We start from the raw sequence: 26,789 nt of genomic DNA, 5'->3' as shown, positions 1-26,789 counted from the left end.
CTTGAACCCTTGTGCGCATGCGTGAGGTCCGCACGTCTTTCATTAAAAAAATCTCCTTTAACAGTGGAATATCCAGATAAAATGCTGAAACCGACTTCTTCTGAAACTTCTCTGTTCTCTCACGATGTCCTGGATCAATAGAGCCTGAAATGTGGAGGTTTTCAGCTTTAAACAGGCTGACGACGGCGCCTGGGAATGCTGCGTGACGTCTCGCACCGTGGGAAGTCCTTAAAGCGACAGTATCACCTCAAAATCTCTCATCAGCCGTTAAAATTTTCACTGAAAACCAGCTTAATTTTTCGAACTGTGTCCACTTCGATGTGTCTCACAGGTTTAGAAAAAATTTTGATCAAACAAAGCGCAAGTCTCTCAGCATCTTTTCAGACAAAGGAATTCCGACGAGGGGCTGGATGACTCCTCCCACAAGGAGTGCTCACAGGCGAATGACGTCACCGACAGGCGTGGAAAAACTCACGCATGCACACGAGTGTTCAAGCATGTCTGACGTAAAAACATATGAATGAAATCCATATAGTTTTTGAAAAAAATAAAAAGGACCTATACTTTATTGACAGACCTCGTAAAGATATGTCTTTGGGATGGTTATGAATAATTTTTTCTCTAATAGTTAAAATTTTATTTGCAAAGAAAGTCATGAAGTCATTACTAGTTAAAGTTAAAGGAATACTCAGCTCAATAGAGCTCTGACTCTTTGTCAGCCTGGCTACAGTGCTGAAAGGAAACCTGGGGTTGTTCTTATTTTCTTCAATTAGTGATGAGTAGAAAGATGTCCTAGCTTTATGGAGGGCTTTTTTATAGAGCAACAGACTCTTTTTCCAGGCTAAGTGAAGATCTTCTAAATTAGTGAGACGCCATTTCCTCTCCAACTTACGGGTTATCTGCTTTAAGCTACGAGTTTGTGAGTTATACCACGGAGTCAGGCACTTCTGATTTAAAGCTCTCTTTTTCAGAGGAGCTACAGCATCCAAAGTTGTGCTCAATGAAGATGTAAAGCTATTGACGAGATAATCTATCTCACTCACAGAGTTTAGGTAGCTACCCTGCACTGTGTTGGTATATGGCATTGAAGAACATAACAAAGAAGGAATCATATCCTTAAACCTAGTTACAGCGCTTTCAGAAAGACTTCTACTGTAATGAAACTTATTCCCCACTGCTGGGTAGTCCATTAAAGTAAATGTAAATGTTGTTAAGAAATGATCAGACAAAAAGGGTTTTTCAGGGAATACTGTGAAGTCTTCAATTTCTATGCCATATGTGAGAACAAGATCTAAAGTGTGGTTAAAGTGGTGGGTGGGCTCATTTACATTTTGAGCGAAGCCAACTGAGTCTAATAATAGATTAAATGCAGTGTTGCGGCTGTCATTCTCAGCATCTATGTGGATGTTAAAATCACCCACTAAGGAAAGAAGGAGAAAAGGACTTGTACCGATTGGCCAGACAAAGGGACAGAGCTGGAAAGGATGTGCAGCAGGTTAGAGTGGTAAAAGGTGCACATGGTAATGTGCTGACAAGTGAGGAGTGTGTGCTGAGAATGTGGAGGGAATATTTTGAAGAGCTGATGAATAAAGAAAATGAGCAAGAGAAAAGGCTGGATGATGTGGTGAGAGTAAATCAGGAAGTACAAGAAATTAGTAAGGAAGAAGTGAGGGCTGCTATGAAGAGTGGAAAGGCAGTTGATCCAGATGACATTCCAGTGGAGGCATGGAAATGTCTAGGAGAGACAGCAGTAGAGTTTCTAACCAGATTGTTTAATAAAATCTTGGAAAGTGGGAGGATGCCTGAGGAGTGGAGACGAAGTGTGCTGGTTCCTATTTTCAAGAACAAGGGTGATGTGCAGAGCTGCAGTAACTACAGAGGCATAAAGTTGATCAGCCACAGCATGAAGTTATGGGAAAGAGTAGTAGAAGCTAGGCTTAGAAAACAGGTGAAGATCTGTGAGCAGCAATATGGTTTCATGCCAAGAAAGAGCACTACAGATGCAATGTTTGCTCTGAGAATACTGTTGAAGTACAGAGAAGGCCAGAAAGAGTTACATTGTGTGTTTGTGGACTTAGAAAAAGCTTATGACAGGGTGCCAAGATAAGAGCTGTGGTATTGTATGAGGAAGTCTGGAGTGGCAGAGAGGTATGTTAGGGTAGTGCAGGACATGTACAAGAATAGTGTGACAGCAGTGAGATGCGCAGTCGGAATGACAAGGTGGAGGTGGGATTACACCAAGGATCAGCTCTGAGCCCTTTCTTGTTTGCAGTGGTGATGGACACGTTGACGGATGAAATCAGACAGGAGTCCCCATGGACTATGATGTTTGCAGATGACATTGTGATCTGTAGTGAGAGTAGAGAGCAAGTTGAGTCTAGTCTGAAGAGGTGGAGATATGCTTTGGAGAGAAGGGGAATGAAAGTCAGTAGAAGCAAGACTGCGTACATGTGTGTGAATGGGAGGGAGCCCAGTGGAATAGTGCAGTTACAAGCAGTAGAAGTGGCAAAAGTAGATGAGTTTAAATATTTGGGGTCAACTGTTCAAAGTAGTGGAGAGCGATTTGTGACCGAAGAATATCAGCAAGAGTGAAGGTGAAAGTTTACAAGACAGTAGTGAGACCAGCTATGTTGTACAGCTTAGAGACGGTGGCACTAACAAAAAGACAGGAGGCAGAGCTGGAGGTGGCAGAGCTGAAGATGTTGAGATTCTCTTTGGGAGTGACAAGAATGGACAAGATTAGGAATGAACATATCAGAGGGACAGCTCAGGTGGGACGGTTTGGAGACAAAGTCAGAGAGGCGAGATTGAGATGGTTTGGACATATGCAGAGGAGGGACCCAGGGTATTCAGGGAGAAGGATGCTGAGGATGGAGCCACCAGGCAGGAGGAGAAGAGGGAGACCAAAGAGGAGGTTTATGGATGTGCTGAGGGAGGACATGCAGGTGGTTGGTGTGACAGAGGAAGATACAGAGAACAGGGTGAGATGTAAACGATTGCTCTGCTGTGGCGACCCCTAACAGGAACAGCCGAGAGACAAAGAAGAAGAAGACAAAACAAATGTAGTGACTACAAACTTATCTGCACAAGCAAAGAAATGCCATGTTTAGGAAAATATCATTATTACCTTTTCTTCTGTTGTACCAGTGTTCTGTAATTTGGATGTGAAACATTTAGGATAAGAAAGTGATGAGCTGCTTGGCCGACTGCTACTGCAACCCAGAGTAGCAGCAGAAAATTAATGAATAGTGCAGACAAGGACTAGGGAGCAATTATAAGATATCCTATGTCACAAACTTAGACAGGCGTTGGGTTACCAATATGTAGATCTGGGTTAGATTTCTGGTCACACAACATCTCTGTGTGTACTTGGATAAGACATTATATCTATGTTGTCCTACTTCACCCAGCTGTCAGTGGGTACCAGCCTTGGCTGAGGAAGTTATCTGCGATGGACTGGTTTCCTTTCCAGGGGGAGTTCTAGATCCGTTTAACACTACTGAATCCTGGGTGGGGAGGCAAGCACCAGCACCAGTTGGTCTCAAGGTCTATATCCGTAAAGCTAGGACATCTTACTACTCATCACTAATTGAAGAAAATAAGAACAACCCCAGGTTTCTTTTCAGCACTGTAGCCAGGCTGACAAAGAGTCAGAGCTCTATTGAGCCAAGTATTCCTTTAACTTTAACTAGTAATGACTTCATGACTTTCTTTGCTAATAAAATTTTAACTATTAGAGAAAAAATTACTCATAACTATCCCAAAGACGTATCGTTATCTTTGGCTGCTTTCAGTGATGCCGGTATTTGGTTAGACTCTTTCTCTCAGATTGTTCTGTCTGAGTTATTTTCATTAGTTACTTCATCCAAACCATCAACATGTCTATTGGACCCCATTCCTACCAGGCTGCTCAAGGAAGCCCTACCATTATTTAATGCTTCGATCTTAAATATGATCAATCTATCTTTATTAGTTGGCTATGTACCACAGGCTTTTAAGGTGGCAGTAATTAAACCATTACTTAAAAAGCCATCACTTGACCCAGCTATCTTAGCTAATTATAGGCCAATCTCCAACCTTCCTTTTCTCTCAAAAATTCTTGAAAGGGTAGTTGTAAAACAGCTAACTGATCATCTGCAGAGGAATGGTCTATTTGAAGAGTTTCAGTCAGGTTTTAGAATTCATCATAGTACAGAAACAGCATTAGTGTTATGTGTCGACGCAGGTTGAGGAGCGGACCTGCGTCAGACAGGACCCAGCGCTAAAAATAACCAGAAAGCGGTTCCAAACAGAAACTATTTATTATTCACCTGTGCTTAAAAGTGTAAAATCATAAAAACAACGTCCCTCTGGTGGAGTGATTCGTGGCTCGCTCTCCAGCGCCCGCAAGGATTAAAGCCGGCGCTCCTGGACTTCCTACCACCGCCAAACACCCCCCAGGTGGACACGACAAACTGATTCTCTGTGAAGCAAAGAGAAGGTGAGGTAAGTCAACAGATACAACTATATCTTCCAATAAACACACGCTATCAGCAACACACTCAGGTCAGTTTCCTTTTTTTACTTTATGCAAATGAGCAGCTTCTCACAACAAGTGGAGGATCACTTATCCTTCACGCCACAGCAGTGAGAAGCAAACTGCACAATTCTCTTCACAATTCCAGTATACTGTGTAACAAAACTCCAAGTTACTATCAACAATTACTTAAACACTTAATTACCTTTTGTGTGTGCTGACAGCATGTGTCCTCACCCCTCCCTGCTTCACGGGCTCGATGTGTCAAAACCCAGGCGCGGTCCTCAGCGTCTCACAAACGAACATCACAAGGTCGAGTTCCCGGCAGTTCTGCTTGAATCACACATGACTTAAATGCAGAACGCCATCCAATTATCTGCTTCAGCTGCAAGTCGTCCAGGTTGCACGTGAGCACCAATCACAGGTGCTTTCCATGATGTTGATGAGGGTGAAGACTCTTCAGCCAGCACCTTCTTCACAGACAAATCAGCCCTCATGCCACCTGGAGAGCAAAGAAAAGAAAAGAACACCAAAACATCCAGCCACGCCCCCCCCAACACACAACAATTAGTGAAGGTTACAAATGATCTTCTTATGGCCTCAGACAGTGGACTCATCTCTGTGCTTGTTCTGTTAGACCTCAGTGCTGCTTTTGATACTGTTGACCATAAAATTTTATTACAGAGATTAGAGCATGCCATAGGTATTAAAGGCACTGCGCTGCGGTGGTTTGAATCATATTTATCTAATAGATTACAATTTGTTCATGTAAATGGGGAATCTTCTTCACAGACTAAGGTTAATTATGGAGTTCACAAGGTTCTGTGCTAGGACCAATTTTATTCACTTTATACATGCTTCCCTTAGGCAGTATTATTAGACGGCATTGCTTAAATTTTCATTGTTACGCAGATGATACCCAGCTTTATCTATCCATGAAGCCAGAGGACACACACCAATTAGCTAAACTGCAGGATTGTCTTACAGACATAAGGACATGGATGACCTCTAATTTCCTGCTTTTAAACTCAGATAAAACTGAAGTTATTGTACTTGGCCCCACAAATCTTAGACATATGGTGTCTAACCAGATCCTTACTCTGGATGGCATTACCCTGACCTCTAGTAATACTGTGAGAAATCTTGGAGTCATTTTTGATCAGGATATGTCATTCAAAGCGCATATTAAACAAATATGTAAGACTGCTTTTTTGCATTTACGCAATATCTCTAAAATTAGAAAGGTCTTGTCTCAGAGTGATGCTGAAAAACTAATTCATGCATTTATTTCCTCTAGGCTGGACTATTGTAATTCATTATTATCAGGTTGTCCTAAAAGTTCCCTGAAAAGCCTTCAGTTAATTCAAAATGCTGCAGCTAGAGTACTGACGGGGACTAGAAGGAGAGAGCATATCTCACCCATATTGGCCTCTCTTCATTGGCTTCCTGTTAATTCTAGAATAGAATTTAAAATTCTTCTTCTTACTTATAAGGTTTTGAATAATCAGGTCCCTTCTCATCTTAGGGACCTCATAGTACCATATCACCCCAATAGAGCGCTTCGCTCTCAGACTGCAGGCTTACTTGTAGTTCCTAGGGTTTGTAAGAGTAGAATGGGAGGCAGAGCCTTCAGCTTTCAGGCTCCTCTCCTGTGGAACCAGCTCCCAATTCGGATCAGGGAGACAGACACCCTCTCTACTTTTAAGATTAGGCTTAAAACTTTCCTTTTTGCTAAAGCTTATAGTTAGGGCTGGATCAGGTGACCCTGAACCATCCCTTAGTTATGCTGCTATAGACTTAGACTGCTGGGGGGTTCCCATAATGCACTGAGTGTTTCTTTCTCTTTTTGCTCTGTATGCACCACTCTGTATTTAATCATTAGTGATTGATCTCTGCTCCCCTTCACAGCATGTCTTTTTCCTGGTTCTCTCCCTCAGCCCCAACCAGTCCCAGCAGAAGACTGCCCCTCCCTGAGCGTGGTTCTGCTGGAGGTTTCTTCCTGTTAAAAGGGAGTTTTTCCTTCCTACTGTCGCCAAGTGCTTGCTCACAGAGGGTCGTTTTGACCTTTGGGTTTTTTACGTAATTATTGTATGGCCTTGCCTTACAATATAAAGCACCTTGGGGCAACTGTTTGTTGTGATTTGGCGCTATATAAATAAAATTGAATTGAATTGAATTGAATATAGGACTTAGAACTTATTCTGGTTCACAGAAGACACATTGATATGCTGACTTGTCAAAAATCTAACTTTTTTAAATTCTCCAGGGAATGCTGGCTTTTCCTGTTAGTCTTTGATCCTCCTTATGAAGTCTGCAATCTACATTGAAATATTTCAGTCTGTCTGTGACTGATATCTCTCAGTCCCTATATTTTCAAGAATATGCAAGAACTCGCGCTTAGGCGGCATGATTGATGCCTATTAAGTTATGTAAGTCAGACTGGGAATGATTATGCATTTGTGTGCTCGTGTTTTACTTGTCCTTCTCAGTGCTGTATTGAGTTGCTAAGAATGAAATCTTGTTTTTTTCTGTCAGTCCTGCCTCAGTCATTCATTTTTCTAAATAGTTATTCCAGTTAAGGGTTACTGGGGGGGCAGTCTGGAGCCTATCACAGCTGTCATTGGGCAAGAGGCAGGGTAAACCCTGGACAGGCTGCCAATCTAACGGAGGGGCAACACACCTGTGATCCATCATATTAGACAGTATTTTGTTCATGCCAGTGTTTTACATCTGTTTCATTTGGATGCAACGAGAATAAGTTATTAATAAAAACCTCCACAAAGGCCTCAGATGTCCCACCGTGGAATATATAAAACACAAGTTTAAAAATTTCTGGTTCTCCCTCTTGATCCAGATCCACCAGGGGAAAAAGTAATATCCTTTTCAGGTCAGACTCAGTCTTTTTAAAAAGCTTCCTAAAAATCAGCTTCTCGAGTTCTGAGTAATTTATTAGATATTCACATAAAAAAGCCTCTTTTCCAGAGGTTTTTTTTTTTTTATTAAACATATGTCTACTGCATTATAGAGTAATGGGCCTTTCACACTGAACTTATCAGGCCGATGCATCAACGCTTTCCATTGCGTCGTAACGTGACATCTGTTGCTTCGCTTCGGAAGCATCAAGGGGGGTGGAAATTGCTACGTCACACTCTGGCTGTTTCCACAACCCGAAAAAAAGTTGAGCGAGCACCATCTTGAATTTACGTCTCCTGAGCCACAAAAAAACCTTAAAAAAAACCAGCAGTAGAACGATTTTCCCATCACCCTGCTGGGGGAAGCTTTTTTTTTTTTTTTTTTCAGCTACTGTTCAGAGTGACGCCGACCGAGGGAGGACTTACAACTTGGGATATCAATCGAACCGCGACAGCGGGCCGACCCGCACGGAGAAGCCCTGGGCAGAGCGAGGCAGGCAGCCGGGGGAATGGAGCAAACCCACTCAGTCCGAAATCTCCCACTTTTTGGATATATGCGAAGTCCCAGTTTGACCAGTGGAGTTTAGTTCTGCAGCTTTATCGAGGTGAGAATAATATAAAAGTAAAACATGACGTTTACTGCACTGAATGTTTATTGATCGGCTAATGTTAGCTTAGCCTTTTAGCACAGTTGATCTGAGTGAACGCTTTAATTTGTAAATTGTTCAGTCTTTTTTATTTTTACCAAATAAAGCTACAGCTTTTTTCAGAGACTACAAAAGCTCAATTTTAAATAACTTTTTTTTTCGGGCGTTTTTTGTTTTCCCCCCATCGTTTTTTTTTTTCCGTTTTTTTTTTTTTTTTTTTTTTTTTATATATATATAAACTGTTTAGTTTCTTTATATTTTAAAACATATTTTTATTTGTCCCAATCAGGAACATTTGCTAAATACAGATGCACTTCAAAAACTTCCATTGATGAGCTGTACACCATGAAATCCAGTCGAAAGAAAACATCTCTGCTCTTCAGAATAGAAGTGTCTTCAGCAACACCACAAGAGTTCAAAGCTGCAGAAGAGACCTTCATCTGGTCCCGAGAATTCATCATAACATCACCTGCTTCTAAATAAAAGGCTCTTTCAACAGCAACTATTTTATTATTTTTTTAAAAGGCTGTTTCATTTTATATTTTAACAATAAATGAATGGATTATTAAATGTCCACAAAATCAAAGTCAAAAGACATTTGCCCAGATAGAAGCTCTCCACTTATTGCACTCAAATTCATATTTTAGAAATGACTGTCCTGATAACAGCATTAAAGGCAATTACATATTTTGATGTAATTACAAGTTGAAATGACTATATATAAAAAAAAATCATGATGAGGTTTATGTCACAGAAATCCTACTTTACAGTCACACTGCAGTCACTGTTCAATTATTTCCTGTTGCATTTATAATAAACATTTGTATTTATTTACAGTGTCTGTTTTTCTGGTTGAAATGAGATATAAATAATCTACCAGACTTTAAAAAATGTGCAAATTTCCATGTTATTTTATTTGTTTAAAAATAAATGTTCTAGGTTCCTTATGAATAAACAAGAAATGATCTAATCTGAAATAACAGGTGGTTTTCATTTACAGATGAAAGGTTTCAATTTACAGATGAAAGGTTTCTAAAGAACCATTTATTGATTTATTTAGCTATTTTAACTACAAGTGTTCTAAACTTTTTTTTAACAGTAATCAGAAATTTTGAGGTAACAAAAAAAAAAAAAAACATTTCCAAGGATTTTTCTTCAGAAAACTGCTCTATAAATGAGCAGTCCTGTGACACGTTTCTGTTTTGTACAGATCGGTGGTTTCTGCACCGATGTGTTTTGTAGAGATCAGCTGTTTCTGCCACTAGTCTTCCGTGTTTTGGCCCGACGTGTCATTCCTATTCAACAGCGTGAAGCTACGTCATAGCTTAGAGCGTCGAAAGTTGGATTGGGTTGAACTTTGACCGCGTCAGCCTGCCAACAAGCAGCAATGTGCGCTCCCGTCAGAAGCGTCACTTTAGCTCGGGTTTTTGACGCAACTCTTCTGACGCCTCTAAAAAGCAACGTGTCTCATTGAAAATAATGCTTTTTAGACCAATTCTTGATGCCTCTGACACTTCTGACGCATTCAGTGTGAAAGGCCCATAACAGCTAACTGTTACCACTTAATAAAGTGTGTGTCAACTTTAAGTGATGGGGAATAACTGAGGGTGTTTGTCTCCAGGCCCATTCACACTCTTGACTCGACATTAAGGGCCCCTCCATGCATAGTGCGAATACATACAACTATGAGCGTACCATGAAACATCACGCCGACGGGCAGGCATGCACAATGCTGGTGTGACGGTTCGTGCACGCGATGGTGTCTTTCCAGCAGGAACACAGTGCGAACAGCTGCAGCTCCTTGCACTGTGTTCCATGGGACAAGCTGATGTGGAGGAAAATAAAATAAAAACCAGCTACATAATTAGCGAAAATCACTGGGTTGATATAAATGATACATAAAAGGGGACACAATACAGAACCCCGCGGTAAAAAAAAAAATGCCACTCACGGGATTTGAACCCGCATGCTCTGATTACCAGATGGAAACTTTACCACTGCGTAGTGGTGGGCAAATTTCCACTAATCCACTAACCGCTAATGATCAAAGATAATGTTTTCATTATCAGATTAGCTTTTCAGATAACTTTGAAAACCATCATCAGACTAATTATCTTCCGATAAGTTTTGGTCCAATAATTTTTAGACTGCTAACATATTTTTGCAGACGTGGTAAACAAAGCTGAATAGTTACAAACATCTATGAAATCTAAAATCAGTTAAGTACCTACCTGTTAATTGTTTTATAGTAGATGCGCAGTTCTATCCTCCGTAAACAGAAAAGCTGATTCTAGAAGAAACTGCTCTATCCTCTGCAGGCAAAGGAGAACTGGTCACAAAAAAGAAAAAAGGCTCATTTCTTTTGACCTCATACTGATACGCTGGCAATATCACCCAAGTCATCCAGAGGCATACAGTTTTAACTTATGGTTAAAATTTTAACCAAATTAATTTCAGGCAAGTTATTTAAATTAACATCACGTCTGAAGTTTTATAAAGTGAAAATATCAGATATATGTTTTAGTTTTAAAATGATGCACTAAATTTGAAGGTTTTAGTATGGACATGCTGTGCCCAGGTGCCTTATGGGTACCTCAGTACATTCACTACAGAAGAAATGCATTTGAGACGCTCTGATCAGGCTCCACACAGACATATATAGACGTTATAGACGTTGTAGTGTTTGTATTATGTAAAGATGCCAGAAGAAGCCCAGGTTGCTCCTCCATTATTTTCAGTTGCAATCATTGCAATTGATTTCTGTTTGCTATTAGAGTCCTGCTTATGTCAAACACTGTCTGTCGTCTTTGTTCCAGAGTAATATATAAGATGTCAAAAATTCAGTTTGCGTTTACTAAATTCCACGCATCTTATCCATAGCAGACAGGGATTATCCGGAATTTTGTTTTGGCAAGTTTTCACTGTCTCTACTGCCATCTACTGGCCGGTTTTGTAGTAGTGGCAATATTCGCCCTAGTACTGAGCATCCAGTAGTGGCAGTGTTCTATCTATTTTGACACCAGTTATATCAGACGGTTATCTAATTACAACTTGGCTTTTTTTTTTTTTTTTTTGAAAATAAAAACACAATACAAAAGCACATTTATCTGTAAACACCAACACATGACACACCTCACGTTAACCTGTTGGTTTACATAGAATGAATGAGTCAACCAGTCAGTGTTAGCGGAGGCACATTTTACCCATAATCCTTTGCCATCTGTCTGTGTTTGTTACAAAAATTCAGAATTAGTGCATTATTCAACATTAAAAGATATATGTTATATTTTAACTTTGTACAAATGACAAAATTGACATTAATGTTGTTATTCTATCAGTATTAATTTTATTTATAAACCACACCATAAGTCAGCACTGCTTTATTTTCCAAGACCTCCGCCTCACGGCAACGCTGTTATTGAGTAGAGAATTGAGCTTCACAGGACAGGACGCACAAAGACAGAAGTGCTGACTATCTGAGCTGATTATCTGTTATGGAAGCTAGTTTTTTGGGTAGCTGTGCCCACCACTGCCACTGTGCTACAATCACCATCTTGTAACAGGAGCGTGTGAAATCTCTGAAATCAATAAACAGATAAATGTATTTTCTAAAAAAAAAAAGAAGAAAAAAGCACTGTGATAACTGACCAAACGGCATATGGTACAGCGTATTTCTGCTGATACGTGAGTGAAAGTGGCGTATTTGTCATACTATTGGGTTGTCCTGGTCCTGTGGTGCGCTGCTCACGGCCCAACATGCGTGTCCTGTCAGACGTGACATTCAGATCGCCTGCTGCATGTTCAAACGGACTGACAGCCCATTTTTATGTATTTCCACACAAGCAAACACGCGCACGTGTCCGTCAAAACATGGGACGTGTGCTGCAGCTGTGGTTTCGTGGACTGGAGATGTCTCAACAGCTGTGGGCAGCCAGCTATGCCCCCTGTCCTGTCAGCGCACAGACCAAGATGTAACTCTATGATCAGATGAGAAATGCGTCGCGTGGGGGTGGGGGGGGGGGGGGGGGGAGTCAACACTCTGGCACACCACATGTGCGACTCCACAGTCGTGGGGCATTTAGAAAATTTCACTGCCAGCTCGACAGTGATTGTCTGCTGACTGTTGTCATTTTAATAGTGTGAATGGCCACACGATTTTACACGTTTTTGCACACTATTCCTGCTTCATGCACAAATCAGCCAAATTCGCACTGTGTGAAGGGGCCCTAAACTTTTCACACACCAAAAGCTTTGTCCTCAACCTGCCAGAGAGGCTACAGCTCTAATTTCTTGATCCTTCTCAGTTGAAATCTCAGTAAAGCCTCTTTCACGTGTGTGCTGCAACTCTGAACTTGCCTAGTTATAACTGGAAGCTGAACTAGAGCCGTTTGTGAGAATGCAAGTTTCTGAATCACTTGGTCTGTTGATTATACAGACCTTAGCCTTCCCAGTGCAAAGTCCTTCTAATATCTGATTGAGCCAATATGTGAATAGCACCAGCCGACCGGAGGATTCACAGTGAGTGAGTGGATCTGTTTATGATGTTACTGTCATTTGACTGTGGCAGAACCAGAAAAATACTGAAATGGTAATTTACATCAAGACACCAAGTGGAGGAACGACTGGATTTGGGAACTTCTGTCTGCAGCGACCAACACTGAAATGATCGGACAAATTCAAGGAATGGCCACACTGATTTCAGTAGTCTACTTCTTTTGCTATAATTTGTCCTGAATACTCTACCCAAGTGTCACCCTTCTTGTACACCAGATGGAGTAGTTCCAGTGGGGGAAGTAGGCATCTGACCTTGACAATCTCCAGTTGTGTGCCACATGTGAAATATTAATAATTTTACTTGTATAGCACTTCAACAACATACAAAGTGATGTAGAACATCAAATATGATAAACTTAAGAAATGGCACAAAAACACTGTCCTATATACAGGTGAGCCCCGTTAACTTGCGTGAGTTGGGGTCCACAAAATTGGACTGTGAGTTATCATCTGAGACCACAAGTTAATTAAGTTGACCAAAGAAAACTTAATACTTTCAACCATTTCAAGTGTGATTCCTTCTTAGATGGTCATGATTACTTTATCTGGAGTGGGTGTGGGATCTTCTTTCCTCCTCTGGCTGCTGCAGGTCAGCGATGAGGGCTTTGTCTGTGTGGAAGATGACTGACGATTCACCACAAACATCCGCCATACATGTGGCGAGCGCGTGTGTGGCAGGCATGTGATTAAATTCTGGCCCAAACTGAACTGGCAGTAAGGATCTAAAGAGTCGCATCCAAAAACTTTGCATCGTCGGGAATCTTCCACACAAACCATCCGCCCTCATCGCGGCCCACAGCAGCCGGATTGAGGAGGAAGTAGAAATCATTGCCTGAATCATGATCCCTCCCAAAAACGGTCAAATCAGAATGGACTTTTATAGGTCATCTAAACTTTCGGGGTCCACAACTTGACTGTGAGTAAAGCCGAATCGCAACTTTTCTAGAAGTTTCCAGAATTATCTAGAAATTTCAAGAAATTTTTAGAACTTTCTAGAACGTTAAAAAAAATAAAATCAAAGTTTGTGCTGAGTGTAGTGATTTTTCCATAGACTTTAGACATAAGCAGTTGAAATATAACACTTAGAAGCCAGGAACAAAAATTATGTTACATAGTGTAATAGTTTCTTAAAAATCTCAAAAATTTGAAAGGGTAACTCCGGACAGTGTCCAGTGTTCACATGAAGAACAAACAAACACAGCTTATGCCACATTGCCAGCTTTGATGCAGCCCTCCTCTCTTCCTGCAGGGCCAGTGGCATCTGCTCAGCCTGAGACATCTTGAAACGATTATCTGTCATTTGTCAAGAGTTAAAAAGAACAGGTCTGCCTTGGCCACAGCAGAGTCCTGAGCAGCTGTTCTGCTAAAGAGACCAACACCATCTGTTGCTACTTCCTCTTGGTGAAAGCCTTTTTTCCCCCAGTTAAGCATTTCGTCAGCCTCTGTTCCCGTTTCTGTATCATTTATTAAATATTCTAACATTAGAGAAGCTGTTTTGCTGAGCTGAGCACTGGATTCACTCTTTAAATAGAAGAGTGATGACAACGTCTGGTATTTGAACGTAATATATGACTTCATGACTGCAGACGTGACAGTTGACAGATACTGAGTTTGAAAACATTTACTGTATTCCTCGGCTGGGGCAGAAACCTCAGTTTGTACCTTGTAAGATGCAGTCAGTGAATAAATAAATGGCTGAATGAACAAGTCTGTCCCCTTCAGGTTTTTGACCCTATAACTCAAAAATAATAAATGCTGTCATCCTGTAAGTCTCAAAATTAAAAGAACATATAATGAGGATGATGTGGAAAGAAAGAGCAAAATGATTTGCTTATTTCATACACTGTGTACCCCTCTGCCACCTGCTGGACATGTCACAGGGAATAATCTTATCAAATGCATGATGAAAATTAGGAGCAGGTGCTGCTTTTTTTGTAACACGTGTGGTTGAAGTTGCATGTAGCTTTAAGTGAGCTTGTTTCTCAGTTTCTAACATTGCCATCGCCCATGTCTGCTGTTTGTACTGTAGTACAATTTGCTGTCATGTTTGAGGTGGAAGGTAGAGAATAAAAAAGCAACATCAGCATGATAAAAATGTAACTTTTAAACATTACAGATGGCCACAATCCCAGAATGTCCATGAATAAAACTCAACACCAAAAAAAAAAAAAAAAGTAGAGACGTACACTACAACCACAAACCACTAATAAATCCAGTTTCTCCAGCGTTTGCCTTTGACTGACCCTCTCTGTGTGTCGTTTTCTGTTCACCTCCTCAGGCCCAGCATCAGGATGTGTTCATTCAGGAGCGCTATGGAAGGTACGACCTCAGCGACCCCTTCCTGGCTTTGCAGAGAGACAGCCAGGCTATTGGGGAGCAGAAAAAAGACCTGGGCTCCTCTTCCTCCACCTCCAATCCTCTTGTGGTTCTCAGACTGGTGGTGAGCCACTGCAGGAGGATGCAGGAGAAGATGTTGGCTCAGCTAGCTGCAGCTGAGAGCAGGCACAGGAGGGTGGGTGGCTTTTCTGAATACATATGTACAATGATCGAGTCTTTAAAAGTTCATACAGATACCAGTGAAAATCCATCATATCTGATATCGGGTTGGATACCAAATCTTTAAGGAGAAATTTTATTACACAAACTATTTTGTTAAAGTAAACAATATTATATGACAACTAAATAGATCCTTGTCATTTGATTGTGAAATCTTATTCATTCATTCATGTTCAACCGCTTATCAGGGATCGGGTCACGGGGGCAACAGCTCCAGCAGGGGACCCCAGAGTTCCCTTTCCCGGGCCACATTGACTACCCCTGACAGGTGGATCCCGAGGTGTTCCCAGGCCATTGTGGAGATATAATCTCTCCACGTAGTCCTGGGTCTTCCCCAGGGTCTCCTCCCAGATGGAGGTGCCTGGAACACCTCCCTTGGAAGGCGTCCAGGGGGCATCCTTACCAGATGCCTGAAACACCTCACCTGGTTCCTTTCAACGCAAAGGAGCAGCGGCTGATCAAGCTTTTCAACCTGTCTCTAAGGGAGACACCAGCCACCCTCCTTAGGAAGCCCATTTCAGCCACTTGTACCCGCATTCTAGTTCTTTCGGTCATGACCCAACCCTCATGACCATAGATGAGAGTAGGAACAAAGCCTGACCAGTAGATTTAGAGCTTCACCTTTTGGTTCAGCTTCCTTTTCATCACAGCAGTACGGGAGAGCAAATGCAATACCTCCCCTGCTGTGCCGATTCTCTGGCCAATCTCACGCTGCATTGTACCCTCACTCATGAACAAGACCACCGAACTCCTTCACTTGGGGCAAGACCACATTCCTTACCCGGAGTAGGCAATCCATTGGTTTCCTGCTGAGGTCCATGGCCTCAGATTTAGAAGTGCTGATTCTCATCCCAGCTGCTTCACACTCGACTGCAAACCGATCTAGTGAGTGTTGGAGGTCACATGCCGATGAAGCTAACAGGATCAATCTGCAAAAAGCAGTGATGAGACCCTGAGCCGACCAAAATGGAAACCTCCTCCCCCTGATTACGCCTCAATATCCTGTCCATGAATATCACAAAAAGGATTGGTGACAACGTACAGCCCTGGCGGGGGCCATCCCCCACCGGAAATGAGTCTGACCTACTGCTCAGCACCCGAATACAGCTCTTGTTTTGTGAGTATAGAGATTGGATGGCCCTGAGAAAAGACTCCCTCACTCCATACTCCCGCAGCACCTCCCACAGTATCTCCCGGTGTATCCGATTATGCGCCTTCTCCAAGTCCACCGAACACTTGTAGACTGGATGGACGTACTCTCAGGCACCCTCCTGGATCCTTGTGAGAGTGAAGAGCTGGTGGTTGTTCCATGACCAGGACAGAACCCGCATTATTCCTCTTCAATCAGGAAATGCTTCAGGCGTTTTTGTGACTATTTACATCAAATAAGATGCCACACAAATTATATTTGTGCCACTCAGAAAAACAAGTCCTGTTCAGTGCACATCAGAAGCTCCAAAAATTTGTACAGATAGTCCACCTCAATATCCATGTGTATTTTTCCCTAATTCCTTTGTTTTTTTGTAGCATTTTTATTGGTATTGGTACAGACTGTCCTGGATGAGTTTGTGGCTAAAAAAGGTGGTGTTTTGGACTTTGGGGGCGAGGGGGCGCTCTACCTGAACTCCTGTGTTCTCTGCCGCTGGAGCCTGCTCTGTGCACCAGGACTCGGCACTGGAGCAGAAATGCATGAGTCCTGGAGAAAATGGAATGAGAAGTGCGCAGTCCGGTCCACTGTGCAAATCTGTGCTCGCAGATCGGTGAATCCACCTGTTCTCATTCGTCCAGACCAGAACAATAAAGTCCAGAGCATGATCAATCATCAGATTGATCACGCCCTGGTTCGGACTCTGATGACGCACTCCGTGGTTCGATCATCTTCATGCTGTTCAAAAAAAAAGAGAGAGACTTGACGCGCTGTCCCAAGATGCCAATTGTTTTGATGCACTAAATACATAAAAAAAAAAACTACAGCATACACTAAAACACTCCGAGCATGGCAAATATCACATAGCTTTCAAAACTGTTTGCATCTGCTTTTTGTTCCACACACAACCACAATTTTCTTCTCTCAGCAAGCAAATTACGTGGATTGCGGATCATTGTTTATTTTACATCAGTGATAAAGAAAAATTAGTTCTTAATTTTTTGGGTTTTTTTTTACTTGTTTGCTGTCGCAGACAGAGAGACACGGAAGGAAAGTCCCGTTCGCAAAACGTGCGTGCACACACAGACACCCACCCACGTGGGGTCTGTGCGTTGTCATCAAACCCACATGAAGTTGGTGAATGTAATTGGTTAGTTTCTGATTTTTCCACCAATGGTAACACTCCTTTCTCCTGCTGCAGCTGAGGGAGTTGTGTTTCATTCCAGCCTTCTCGCTTCTCCAGCTGAAAGGAGAAGAATGAGTTGTTTTGCTGCCGCTGTCTGCAAAACACGCAGCGAATATGAGAATATTATCCCCCAAAAAACTTGCGTAAATTATTAATCATAATTCAAGTTATACTTGGCTTCTTAACAAAATTTACAAACTGGAGTGGAGGTTGAAGTCTCCACTTTCAACACGCATTCAAATAGACAGAGTGGAGCTGATTGTGTTACGTCAGCTTAATTAGGTCATGTGACTTTTGACACGAGGGCGCATCATTAGACTCCAGACGGTTAAAGTAAGAAGACTAAAAGTCCAACGCTGACATGATGCATTCAATTCAGTCAGCTTAATAATACACTTCAAATTAGAGGTAAGAAAATCTTTTTGTTTTCCCCAAATAGAAACTGCTTAATGTCAAAATACTTTTTTCCAATTCAACTAGGATGTAGAGGTCCTCTGAACAACACTCAATAAGCCTTTGGGAACTGAGGGCACTAATTGTTGAAGCTTTGTAGGTAGAAATCTTTCCCATTCTTGTTGGATGTACGACTTCAGTTGTTCAACAGTCCAGGGTCTCAGTTGTCGTATTTACACATTTTCAATGGGTGACAGGTCTGGACTGCAGGCAGGCTAGTCTAGTACCCGCACTCTTTTACTACGAAGCCACGTTGTTGTAACACGAGCAGAATGTGGCTTGGCATTGTCTTGCTGAAATAAGCACGGACATCCCTGAAAAAGACGTTGCTTGGATGGCAGCATGTGTTGCTGCAAAACCTGGATGTACCTTTCAGCATTGATGGTGCCATCACAAATGTGTAAGTTGCCCATGCCATGAGCACTAACACACCCCCATAACATCACAGATGCTGGCTTTTAAACTTTGCGCTGGTAACAATCTGGATGGTCTTTTTCCTCATTTGTCCGGAGGACACGAAGTCCATGATTTCCAAAAACAATTTGAAATGTGGACTCATTAGACCACAGCACACTTTTCCACTTTGCGTCTGTCCATTTTGAATGAGCTCGGGCCCAGAGAAGGCGGCTGCGTTTCTGGATGTTGTTGATGTATGGCTTTCGCTTTGCATGGTAGAGTTGTAACTTCCACTTATACATGTAGCAACAAACTGTGTTAACTGACAATGGTTTTCTGAAGTGTTCCTGAGCCCACGCAGTAAGATCCTTTACACAATGATGTTGGTTTTTAATGCAGTGCTGCCTGAGAGTTCAAAGGTCAAGGGCATTCAATGTTGGTTTTCGGCCTTGCCGCTTACATGTAGAAAGTTCTCCAGATTCTCTGAATCTTCTGATTGTATTATTGACTGTAGATGATGGAATCCCTAAATTCCTTGCAATTGACCATTGAGAAACATTGTTCTTAAACTGTTGGACTATTTTTTCACGCAGTTGTTCACAAAGTGGTGATCCTCACCCCATATTTGCTTGTGAACGGCTGAGTCTTTAGGGGATGCTTCTTTTATACCAAATCATGGCACTCACCTGTTTCCAATTAACTTGTTCACCTGAATTTTCCAAACAGGTGTTCTTTGAGCATTATCAACTTGGGTTGTATTGGGTTGTACATCCATGTCATACTCTGTTATTTCATCATTATCATTGACAGTTGAAATGAAAGGTTGACTCTAGGATAATTTAAATATGCACTTCGTTTGAAATTTTTTTTCTTCCAGGAGATGCTGAAAATGTGTCATTAGATACAAAATTTATTTGATTTCTGGGGCCCCGCAGGCCCTAGTCCCTGGCTCCTGGGTGGCTGCGTCCCCCAGAACCCCTACAAATTTTCCTTGGATTTCACAATTTTCATTTCACAGCCCTGCTTCTTAAATATGATGCCACAGGCTTGGTGCACCTATCTTTAGGCAGTTTTGCCCATTCCTCTTTGCAGCACCTCTCAAGCTCCATCAGGTTGGATGGGAGCATTGGTGCACAGCCATTTTCAGCTCTCTCCAGAGATGTTCAGTCGGATTCAGGTCTGGGGCTCTCAGGTTGGGCCACTCAAGGTTTTCATCCAGGATGTCTCTGTACATTGCTGCGTTCATCTTTCCCTCCTGACTAGTCTCCCAGCTCCTGCCACTGAAAAACATCCCCCCAGCATGATGCTGCTGCCACCATGCTTCGCTGTAAGAACGGACCCTGGTTTCCTCCAAACATGAGGTCAGTCTTTGCCTCATCAGTCCAGAGAATTTTGTTTCTCATGGTCTGAGAGTCCTTCAGGTGCCTTTTGGCAAACTCGAGGTGGGCTGCCATGTGCCTTTTACTAAGGAGTGTCTTTCGTCTGCCCACTCTACCATACAGACCTGATTGGTGGATTGCAGCAGAGATGGTTGTCCTTCTGGATGGTTCTCCTCTCTCCACAGAGGAATGCTGGAGCTCTGACAGAGTGACTATCTGGTTCTTGGTCACCTCCCTGACTAAAGGCCCTTCTCCCCTGATTGCTCAGTTTAGATGGTTGGCCAGCTCTAGGAAGAGTCCTGGTGGATCCAAACTTCTTCCATTTACAGATGGAGGTCACTGTGCTCATTGGGACCTTCAAAGCAGCAGAAATGTTTCTGTACCCTTCCCCAGATTTGTGTCTACTGACAATTCCTTTGACTTCATGTTTGCTTTGTGCTCTGACATGTGCTGTCAACTGTGGGACCTTATATGTAGACAGGTGTGTGCCTTTCCAAATCATGTCAATTTACCTGAATTCACACCAGCTGGACTCCAATTAAGCTGTAGAAACATCTCAAGGATGATCAGTGGAAACAGGATGCACCTGAGCTCAATTTTGAGCTTCATGGCAAAGGCTGTGAATACTTACGTACATGTGATTTCTTATTTTTTTTATTATTATTATTATAATTATTCATAAATTTGCAAGAACAAAAAAATGTTTTCACATTGTCATTATGGGGTATTGTGTGTGGAATTTTGAGGGGGGGGGAAAATAATTTCATCCATATCGGAATAAGGCTGTAACATTAAAAAATGTGGAAAGATTGCTGTGCTGTGAATACTTTCTGGACACACTGTATTTGATTATTATGCTTTATAGAATTACGCATTGAGCTGTGAAAATACAAACGATTCAGATTTTTGTTGATTTTAACAGATCTGTTGCTTTCTTTAAGATGGTGTTTTCTTTAATAATGTAGACCACATTCTCTGGCATTTTGTGACTTTTTTAATTTCAAATTTCTAACTTTCAAAATTGGTCTCTTTCCTTCATAATCAAGGAGAAATAACCATTTATAACTATAACATTGCTTCAAACGTTTGCACAGTACAAGACACCATATTAAAAAAATACCGCTTTTGAAACTATAAAATATTGATCAGGGTGTTTGAATGCCGTGATAGTAAGGATACAACATGTGTTGCAAGAAAACTAATTTAAATAACATTCAAACATTTGGAATTGAAAGGTTGGCTACAGAATGAAGAATATAGTTTTTATATGTAGGTGAGATTAAACCAGATACCCATTAGACTGAGGTGAAACTTCGTAAGTGCAAATACAATGGACTTCTTTTTTTTTTTTTTTGTGGAAGAGCTGTTTCCTTCAAAATGAAATTGGGCCTCAGTGCTAAAAAAAAAAAAAAAAGAAAAAGGGGGGGATGATTTAATGATTATGTCTCCCTCCTGTGGTGGCTTCAGGTCATTGCAGATCTGGAGGAGGAAAAGAGGAGGCATGCTGAGGACACAGCCGAGGGAGATGATGTCACTTACATCCTGGAGAAGGAGAGGGAGCGTTTACAACAACAGGTGCTCCAAAATTCCCAATAAATGAATAATGAAGTGCTGTGTCTTCCACAGTAAGCATGCAGACTGTCAGAGGTTTAACAGGAATTGAGGCACACAGTCTAATAAAGCAAATGACTGATTTTTGTCTGTGAAGCTGGAGTTTGAGCGTAGCCAGGTCCGGCGCTTGGAAAAAGAACAGCAGCGGGTGACTGATCAGCTGGAAGAAGAACGCACTCAGCACAAACAGCTCTCCTGCGCTTTGGCTAAAGAATGCAAGTGGGCCAGTTCCAGGGCTCTGGAGGAGGGTCACCGGCTGACCGAACTCAGCCGTAAACTGGACAAGGTGCAGCTGAAGAAAATTTTGAATTTCTTGTCTTGCTGGCCATTTTCAAAATGTTACACTGGATTCCATCTTTTCCATTCAGGAGAAGGAGGCTTGCCAGGTTCTGAGAAAGGAGCTGGAGGAGGAGAGGAGTAAATCCTTGAGGATGGAGGCGAGGGTGGAGGAGCAGCTGGCCGAGTTTGACACAGAGCGAGAACAGCTCCGCTCACGGCTGAGGAAGGAGGAAGTGCACTGCTGTCAGCTGCAGCAGCAGGTGTGAACACTGATGTATCGCTCACGTGCAAATTGCGACGATGCCGTCCTGTTTTGTCCAGTTGCAGTGTGAAATGATACACTGAGCACATTTTTTTCACCCATGCACAGTACTGCATGCTGCGGGTGTTGTGGCCCTGTGGTTACAGCTTGTGTGAACAAAATAACAGAGTTTGATCAGATTTGCACCAAACATGGTAAAATGAATTGGGGATCAGCCAAGGACAAAGTGATTGGATTTTAAGTGAAATTAGTTAAAGGTCAGTCACAGATCAAGGTCAAAATTTGGGTCCAGTGCTTATATATAAGGGATATTTATCATTTCTATTCTAAGTAACTAGTTAAAGATACAGTAATGGTTATTATTAAACACTCGTGAAGTCATTTTAGTTTTCTTTACCGTGGGTTTCCTCTAAACATCAAACTTGACAGTTTCAACTGCATAACTGTTGTTCAGAACCATATACCAGCCCTCCCCTGCTGGCTCTGTCCCAGGGGTTGAGCTGGAGTCGATAGTGGAGGTGTCAGAGAGGAGGATGTTGAGGAAACTACGCAGCATCCTCTGCATGCCACACTGATGTCCTGTGAGAGCACCTTCAGCCATAGACTGAGAAGTGCACCACAAAATGTCAAAGGAGGTCTTTCTAATCTGTGGCAGTCAGACTCTGTAACTCCTCCCCCTTCTGCAGGATGAATACATAAGTTATTCAGTTACTCAGTTATGTGCAATATTGGCAAACATCTTGTGAAAATCTCTTCAGTCATTTCATGTAAATTTGTTCAACCTATTGTATAAAAAATGTTCACTGTTTACTGTTTGATAATCTGGCAAAAATAATTTCCTTTGGGATAATAAAGTTAATCTTATTCTTATACTGTGGCACCACCGAATCACAGAGAACTAATCTGCATAATTTACAGGCCCTGTCCTGCGGATCGATGACACACAATCTAAAATGCAGAACAAAAATTCATTTGGGCCTTGTCCAAGTTGATGTTGCTATCTTATGTGCAAAGGGGTCGGGTTTTATCAGTTCAATATTTGTGGCTGTTTTGTCGCCATATCACGACATAAACCATTTAGTTTAAACTGGAGCACCACAGCTGGGGTATTGAGCAATCGCAAGTGAACATATTTGTGGCGAGTTCAGTGATTAGTGTACCCAGTGAACCGTGACCACTACAGGTCCATGAGGTGAAGCACGAAAACAATAAGATTACATTTTTATTTTTCCATGAGTGTTTACTTCTGCTTTAATTATTGTTTTAAATAGACAGAGAGAGCGAATAAGAGAGCATCTTGTAAAATATGAAATGTATTGGTGGTGGGGGGGTGTTCTGGGGTTCTCCCTCCCAGTGCTCCACCCCTCCCTGATATGTGCAGGCATCCAGCATGTACGTGTGCTATGAACCTGCTTATGTAAAGTGTGTCTGAGTGTTGTGCTCTTGAAATAAAGCAGCGCACTACGCTTGACTTTCGACCTGCTTTGTGGTGGACACTTTCTTGTGCGCAACAATAAAAACACACCAATTCTGCGTTTGACCACACCTCCTGTGTCGACTATCACCACCAGAGGAGCACAGATGAAGACAAGGTGTATTGGTTATTGTGTTGCATTGTGCAATCTGTTGCTCAAGGTGGATGATGGGAGACCTCAGTGTCAAACATGTAAAGCACAGGGTGTCGCACACTATGAGTACCCGTTCTAGTTTAAACTTGTATTTCCTCAAAATTCATTAAAAATTGTTTTTGTTTTGGTTCTTATTTACAACAGGTACAGGAGCTGAGAAGTAAGCTGGAGCAGGTGACAATGACGGGGGACATCAGGGGGTCATTTACTTCTGTGGAGGAGGAAGTACAGGAGTGGACCACCATAGTTCCTCCAGGAAAGATGTTGATAGAAACTATTGGAATTGAAGACATGGAGGAAGATGAAAACCAGTCAAATGCCAATGGCCACCATTATCCAGTGGAGACAAATGGACACCATGATCCAGGCGGTGCCCTGTCAGAGAAGACTTCCTTTGAAAATGGGAATGAAAACTCTAGAGGCCCAGGTCTAGAGACTCAGACCCTGTTCCCTACCTGCAGTACTGTTACTTCAATCGCTAAAAAGCACCCATCAGGTATCCTCAGCCCCGGTAGCTACCAGTCCCCCTACCAGACTGGGATCAACCAGCGCTTCCACGCTGCTCGTCATAAGTTCCAGGGTACTGCTGACCCAGAAACTCAGACCCAGGTCACCCAGCCTGCTCTTCCCCTCTCTCCAAAGGACTTTGCCACCGTGACCACTTCCTCCCCAGAAGCCAGCCCAGTCAAGCAGATGGCCCGGAGCACAGTCACTCAAGTCCTGTCCCGTTTCACCACTGCCCAGCAGAGCGCTTCGACAAAGCTCGCCGCGCCAAACACGTCACCCTTCGGTACAGACTACCGCAGCCTGGCCGCGCCCCTTTCGCCAGTCATAGGGAGAGCCACGGCAGCGATTCCACAGGTGGTCAGATCACCCACCGTCTCCAGGGCGGACAGGGGAAATCCTCCTCCAATTCCTCCAAAGAAGCCCGGTCTGGCCCAGGCTCCTCCATCCCCAGCACTCACGCCCCGGTCTGCCACCCACTTCCATGACGGCCCCCTCTCTGGCAGCTGTGGCCTCACCTCCAGCCAGGATGGAGTCAAAGAACTGGACATGGTGGTGTCCTCTAACTAATCTTGCTGCTCCGCTTGTTACATCAAGTACAGCCCATAATTGTGATTAAAACATTTTCATAAATGCTACTCTCTCTGTGCTCAGTTTGGAAAAGAACCATCATTTAGAATGTCACACTCTTTGTGTTTTATTTATTTGATTGTAAAATGTGGCTGACATACTGTTTTGTGAGTACTGGATCCATGTTTTCATTTACATTTTATGGAGATAATGTGTTTAAAAACACTGTTGCTTATTATAAGAAATGACCTGGAGACCAAATGCAACAAGTAGTTATTGAACCAATATACAGTATTATACTCTGACTGTACTCACATGTAATGTTTTAAAATATCATGTAAAATTTATTTTATAAATGCGCCTTACATAAAATCTGTTCTACTTTTACACAGGAGATATATTCTAATTTTATGTTTATACAGTGTGTTTTCATATTATACAATCATGATGAAGTGTTTCAGAATGGAAACACTTTAGTTTTTTCAACATATAACAACATGAACTTGGATTTTATTCCTTGAGCAAACAGTTTTGATAAGTACGTATTAATAATGTGCGCTTACATCTCTGTTCCTTTCACCAGAATCTTTACAGAAATTTATATTCTGGAAAAGGACAAATAATAAATTAATTCCAAAAGTTATCATGTGTTCAGTATTTTGTACTTTTACATGCATTTCTTTCTCACTATAGTACACAGCAAACTGTTGACTAGTGTTACCAAAGTAAGAAAAGTTACAGTGAGGCAAATAAGTATTTGATCCACTGTTGATTTTGCAAGTTTTCCCACCTACAAAGAATGGAGAGGTCTGTAATTTTATCATAGGTACACTTCAACTGTGAGAGACACAATAAAAATAAAAAATCAGAAAATCACATTGTATAATTTTTAAATAATTAATTTGCATTTTATTTTATTGCATGAAATAAGTATTTGATCCATAAGAAAAACAGACCTTAATATTTGGTACAGAAACTTGTTTGCAGTTACAGAGGTCAGACGTTTCCTGTCGTTCTTGACCAAGTTTGCACACTGGAGCAGGGATTTTGGTCCACTCCTCCATACAGATCTCCAAATCTTTCAGGTTTGGAGTTTCAGCTCCCTCCAAAGATTTTCTGTTGAGTTCAGGTCTGGAGACTGGCCAGGCCACTCCAGGACCTTGAAATGCTTCTTACGGACCCCCTCCTTAGTTGCCCTGGCTGTGTGTTTGGGGTCATTGTCATGCTGGAAGACCAAGCCATGACCCATTTTCAATGCTCTTACTGAGGGAAGGAGATTCTTTGCCAAAATCTCGCAATACATGACCCCATCCATCTTCCCTTCAATACGGTGCAGTCGTCCTGTCCGCTTTGCAGAAGAGCACCCCCAGAGTATGATGTCTCAACCCCCATGCTGGGTTGTTCTCATCCTCCAAATACGAAGAGTGGAGTTGATGCCGAAAAGCTCTATTTTGGTCTCATCTGACCACATGACCTTCTCCCATGCTCCTCTGGATCATCCAGATAATCACTGGCAAACTTCAAATGGGCCTGGACATGTGCTGGCTTGAGCAGGGGGACCTTGCTGCCCTGCAGGATTTTAAACCATGACAGCATCATGTGTTACTAATGTAATCTTTGTGACTGTGGTCCCAGCTCTCTTCAGGTCATTGACCAGGTCTTCCTGTGTAGTTCTGAGCTTTCTCAGAATCATCCTTACCCCACGAAGTGAGATCTTGCATGGAGCCCAAAACCAGGGAAGACTGACAATCATCTTGTGTTTCTTCCATTTTCTAATAATTGCGCTAACAGCTGTTGTCTTCTACCAAGCTGCTTGCCTGTTGTCCTGTAGTCTATCCCAGCCTTGTGCAGGTCTACAGTTTTGTCCCTAGAGTCCTTAGACAGCGCTTGGATAGGTTGGAGTGTGTTTGAGTGTGTGGACAGGTGTCTTTTATACAGGTAACCAGTTCAAAGAGGTGCAGTTAATACAGGTAAAGAGTGCAGAATAAAAGGGCTTCTTAAAGAAGAATTAACAGGTCTGTGTGAGCCAGAATTCTTGCTGGTTGGTAGGTGATCAAATACTTATTTCATGCAATAAAAATGCAAATTATTTAAAAATCATACAATGTGGTTTTGATTTTTTTTTTTTTTTTTTTTTAGATTCTGTCTCACAGTTGAAGTGTACCTACGATAAAAGTTGCAGACCTCTA

General features: G+C 42.1%; 1 protein-coding gene across 2 annotated transcripts in view; it reads left to right on the top strand.

The window, feature by feature from the left end:
• cttnbp2nla (CTTNBP2 N-terminal like a) overlaps positions 1–25,243 on the top strand; it is an 84,375-nt gene extending 59,132 nt beyond the window's left edge. Inside the window, exons 3-8 of one of the 2 annotated variants that reach the window (XM_034166089.1) lie at positions 14,908–15,141; positions 21,214–21,321; positions 21,455–21,643; positions 21,726–21,896; positions 23,671–24,503; positions 24,534–25,243. In XM_034166089.1, the coding sequence (XP_034021980.1) occupies positions 14,908–15,141; positions 21,214–21,321; positions 21,455–21,643; positions 21,726–21,896; positions 23,671–24,503; positions 24,534–24,600 (1,602 nt within the window). In that variant the 3' untranslated portion in view covers positions 24,601–25,243. Of the gene's footprint in view, positions 1–14,907; positions 15,142–21,213; positions 21,322–21,454; positions 21,644–21,725; positions 21,897–23,670 lie in introns of both variants that reach the window. The other variant, XM_034166088.1, reaches the window with a different exon arrangement.
• The last annotated feature ends 1,546 nt before the right edge of the window (positions 25,244–26,789 follow it).

The sequence above is a fragment of the Thalassophryne amazonica genome, chromosome 3 (assembly GCF_902500255.1).
Source record: "Thalassophryne amazonica chromosome 3, fThaAma1.1, whole genome shotgun sequence".
In the NCBI taxonomy this organism is placed as follows: domain Eukaryota; kingdom Metazoa; phylum Chordata; class Actinopteri; order Batrachoidiformes; family Batrachoididae; genus Thalassophryne; species Thalassophryne amazonica.
The sequence above is the reverse complement of the archived record's forward strand: the minus strand, read 5'-3'. Positions and strand labels throughout refer to the sequence as shown.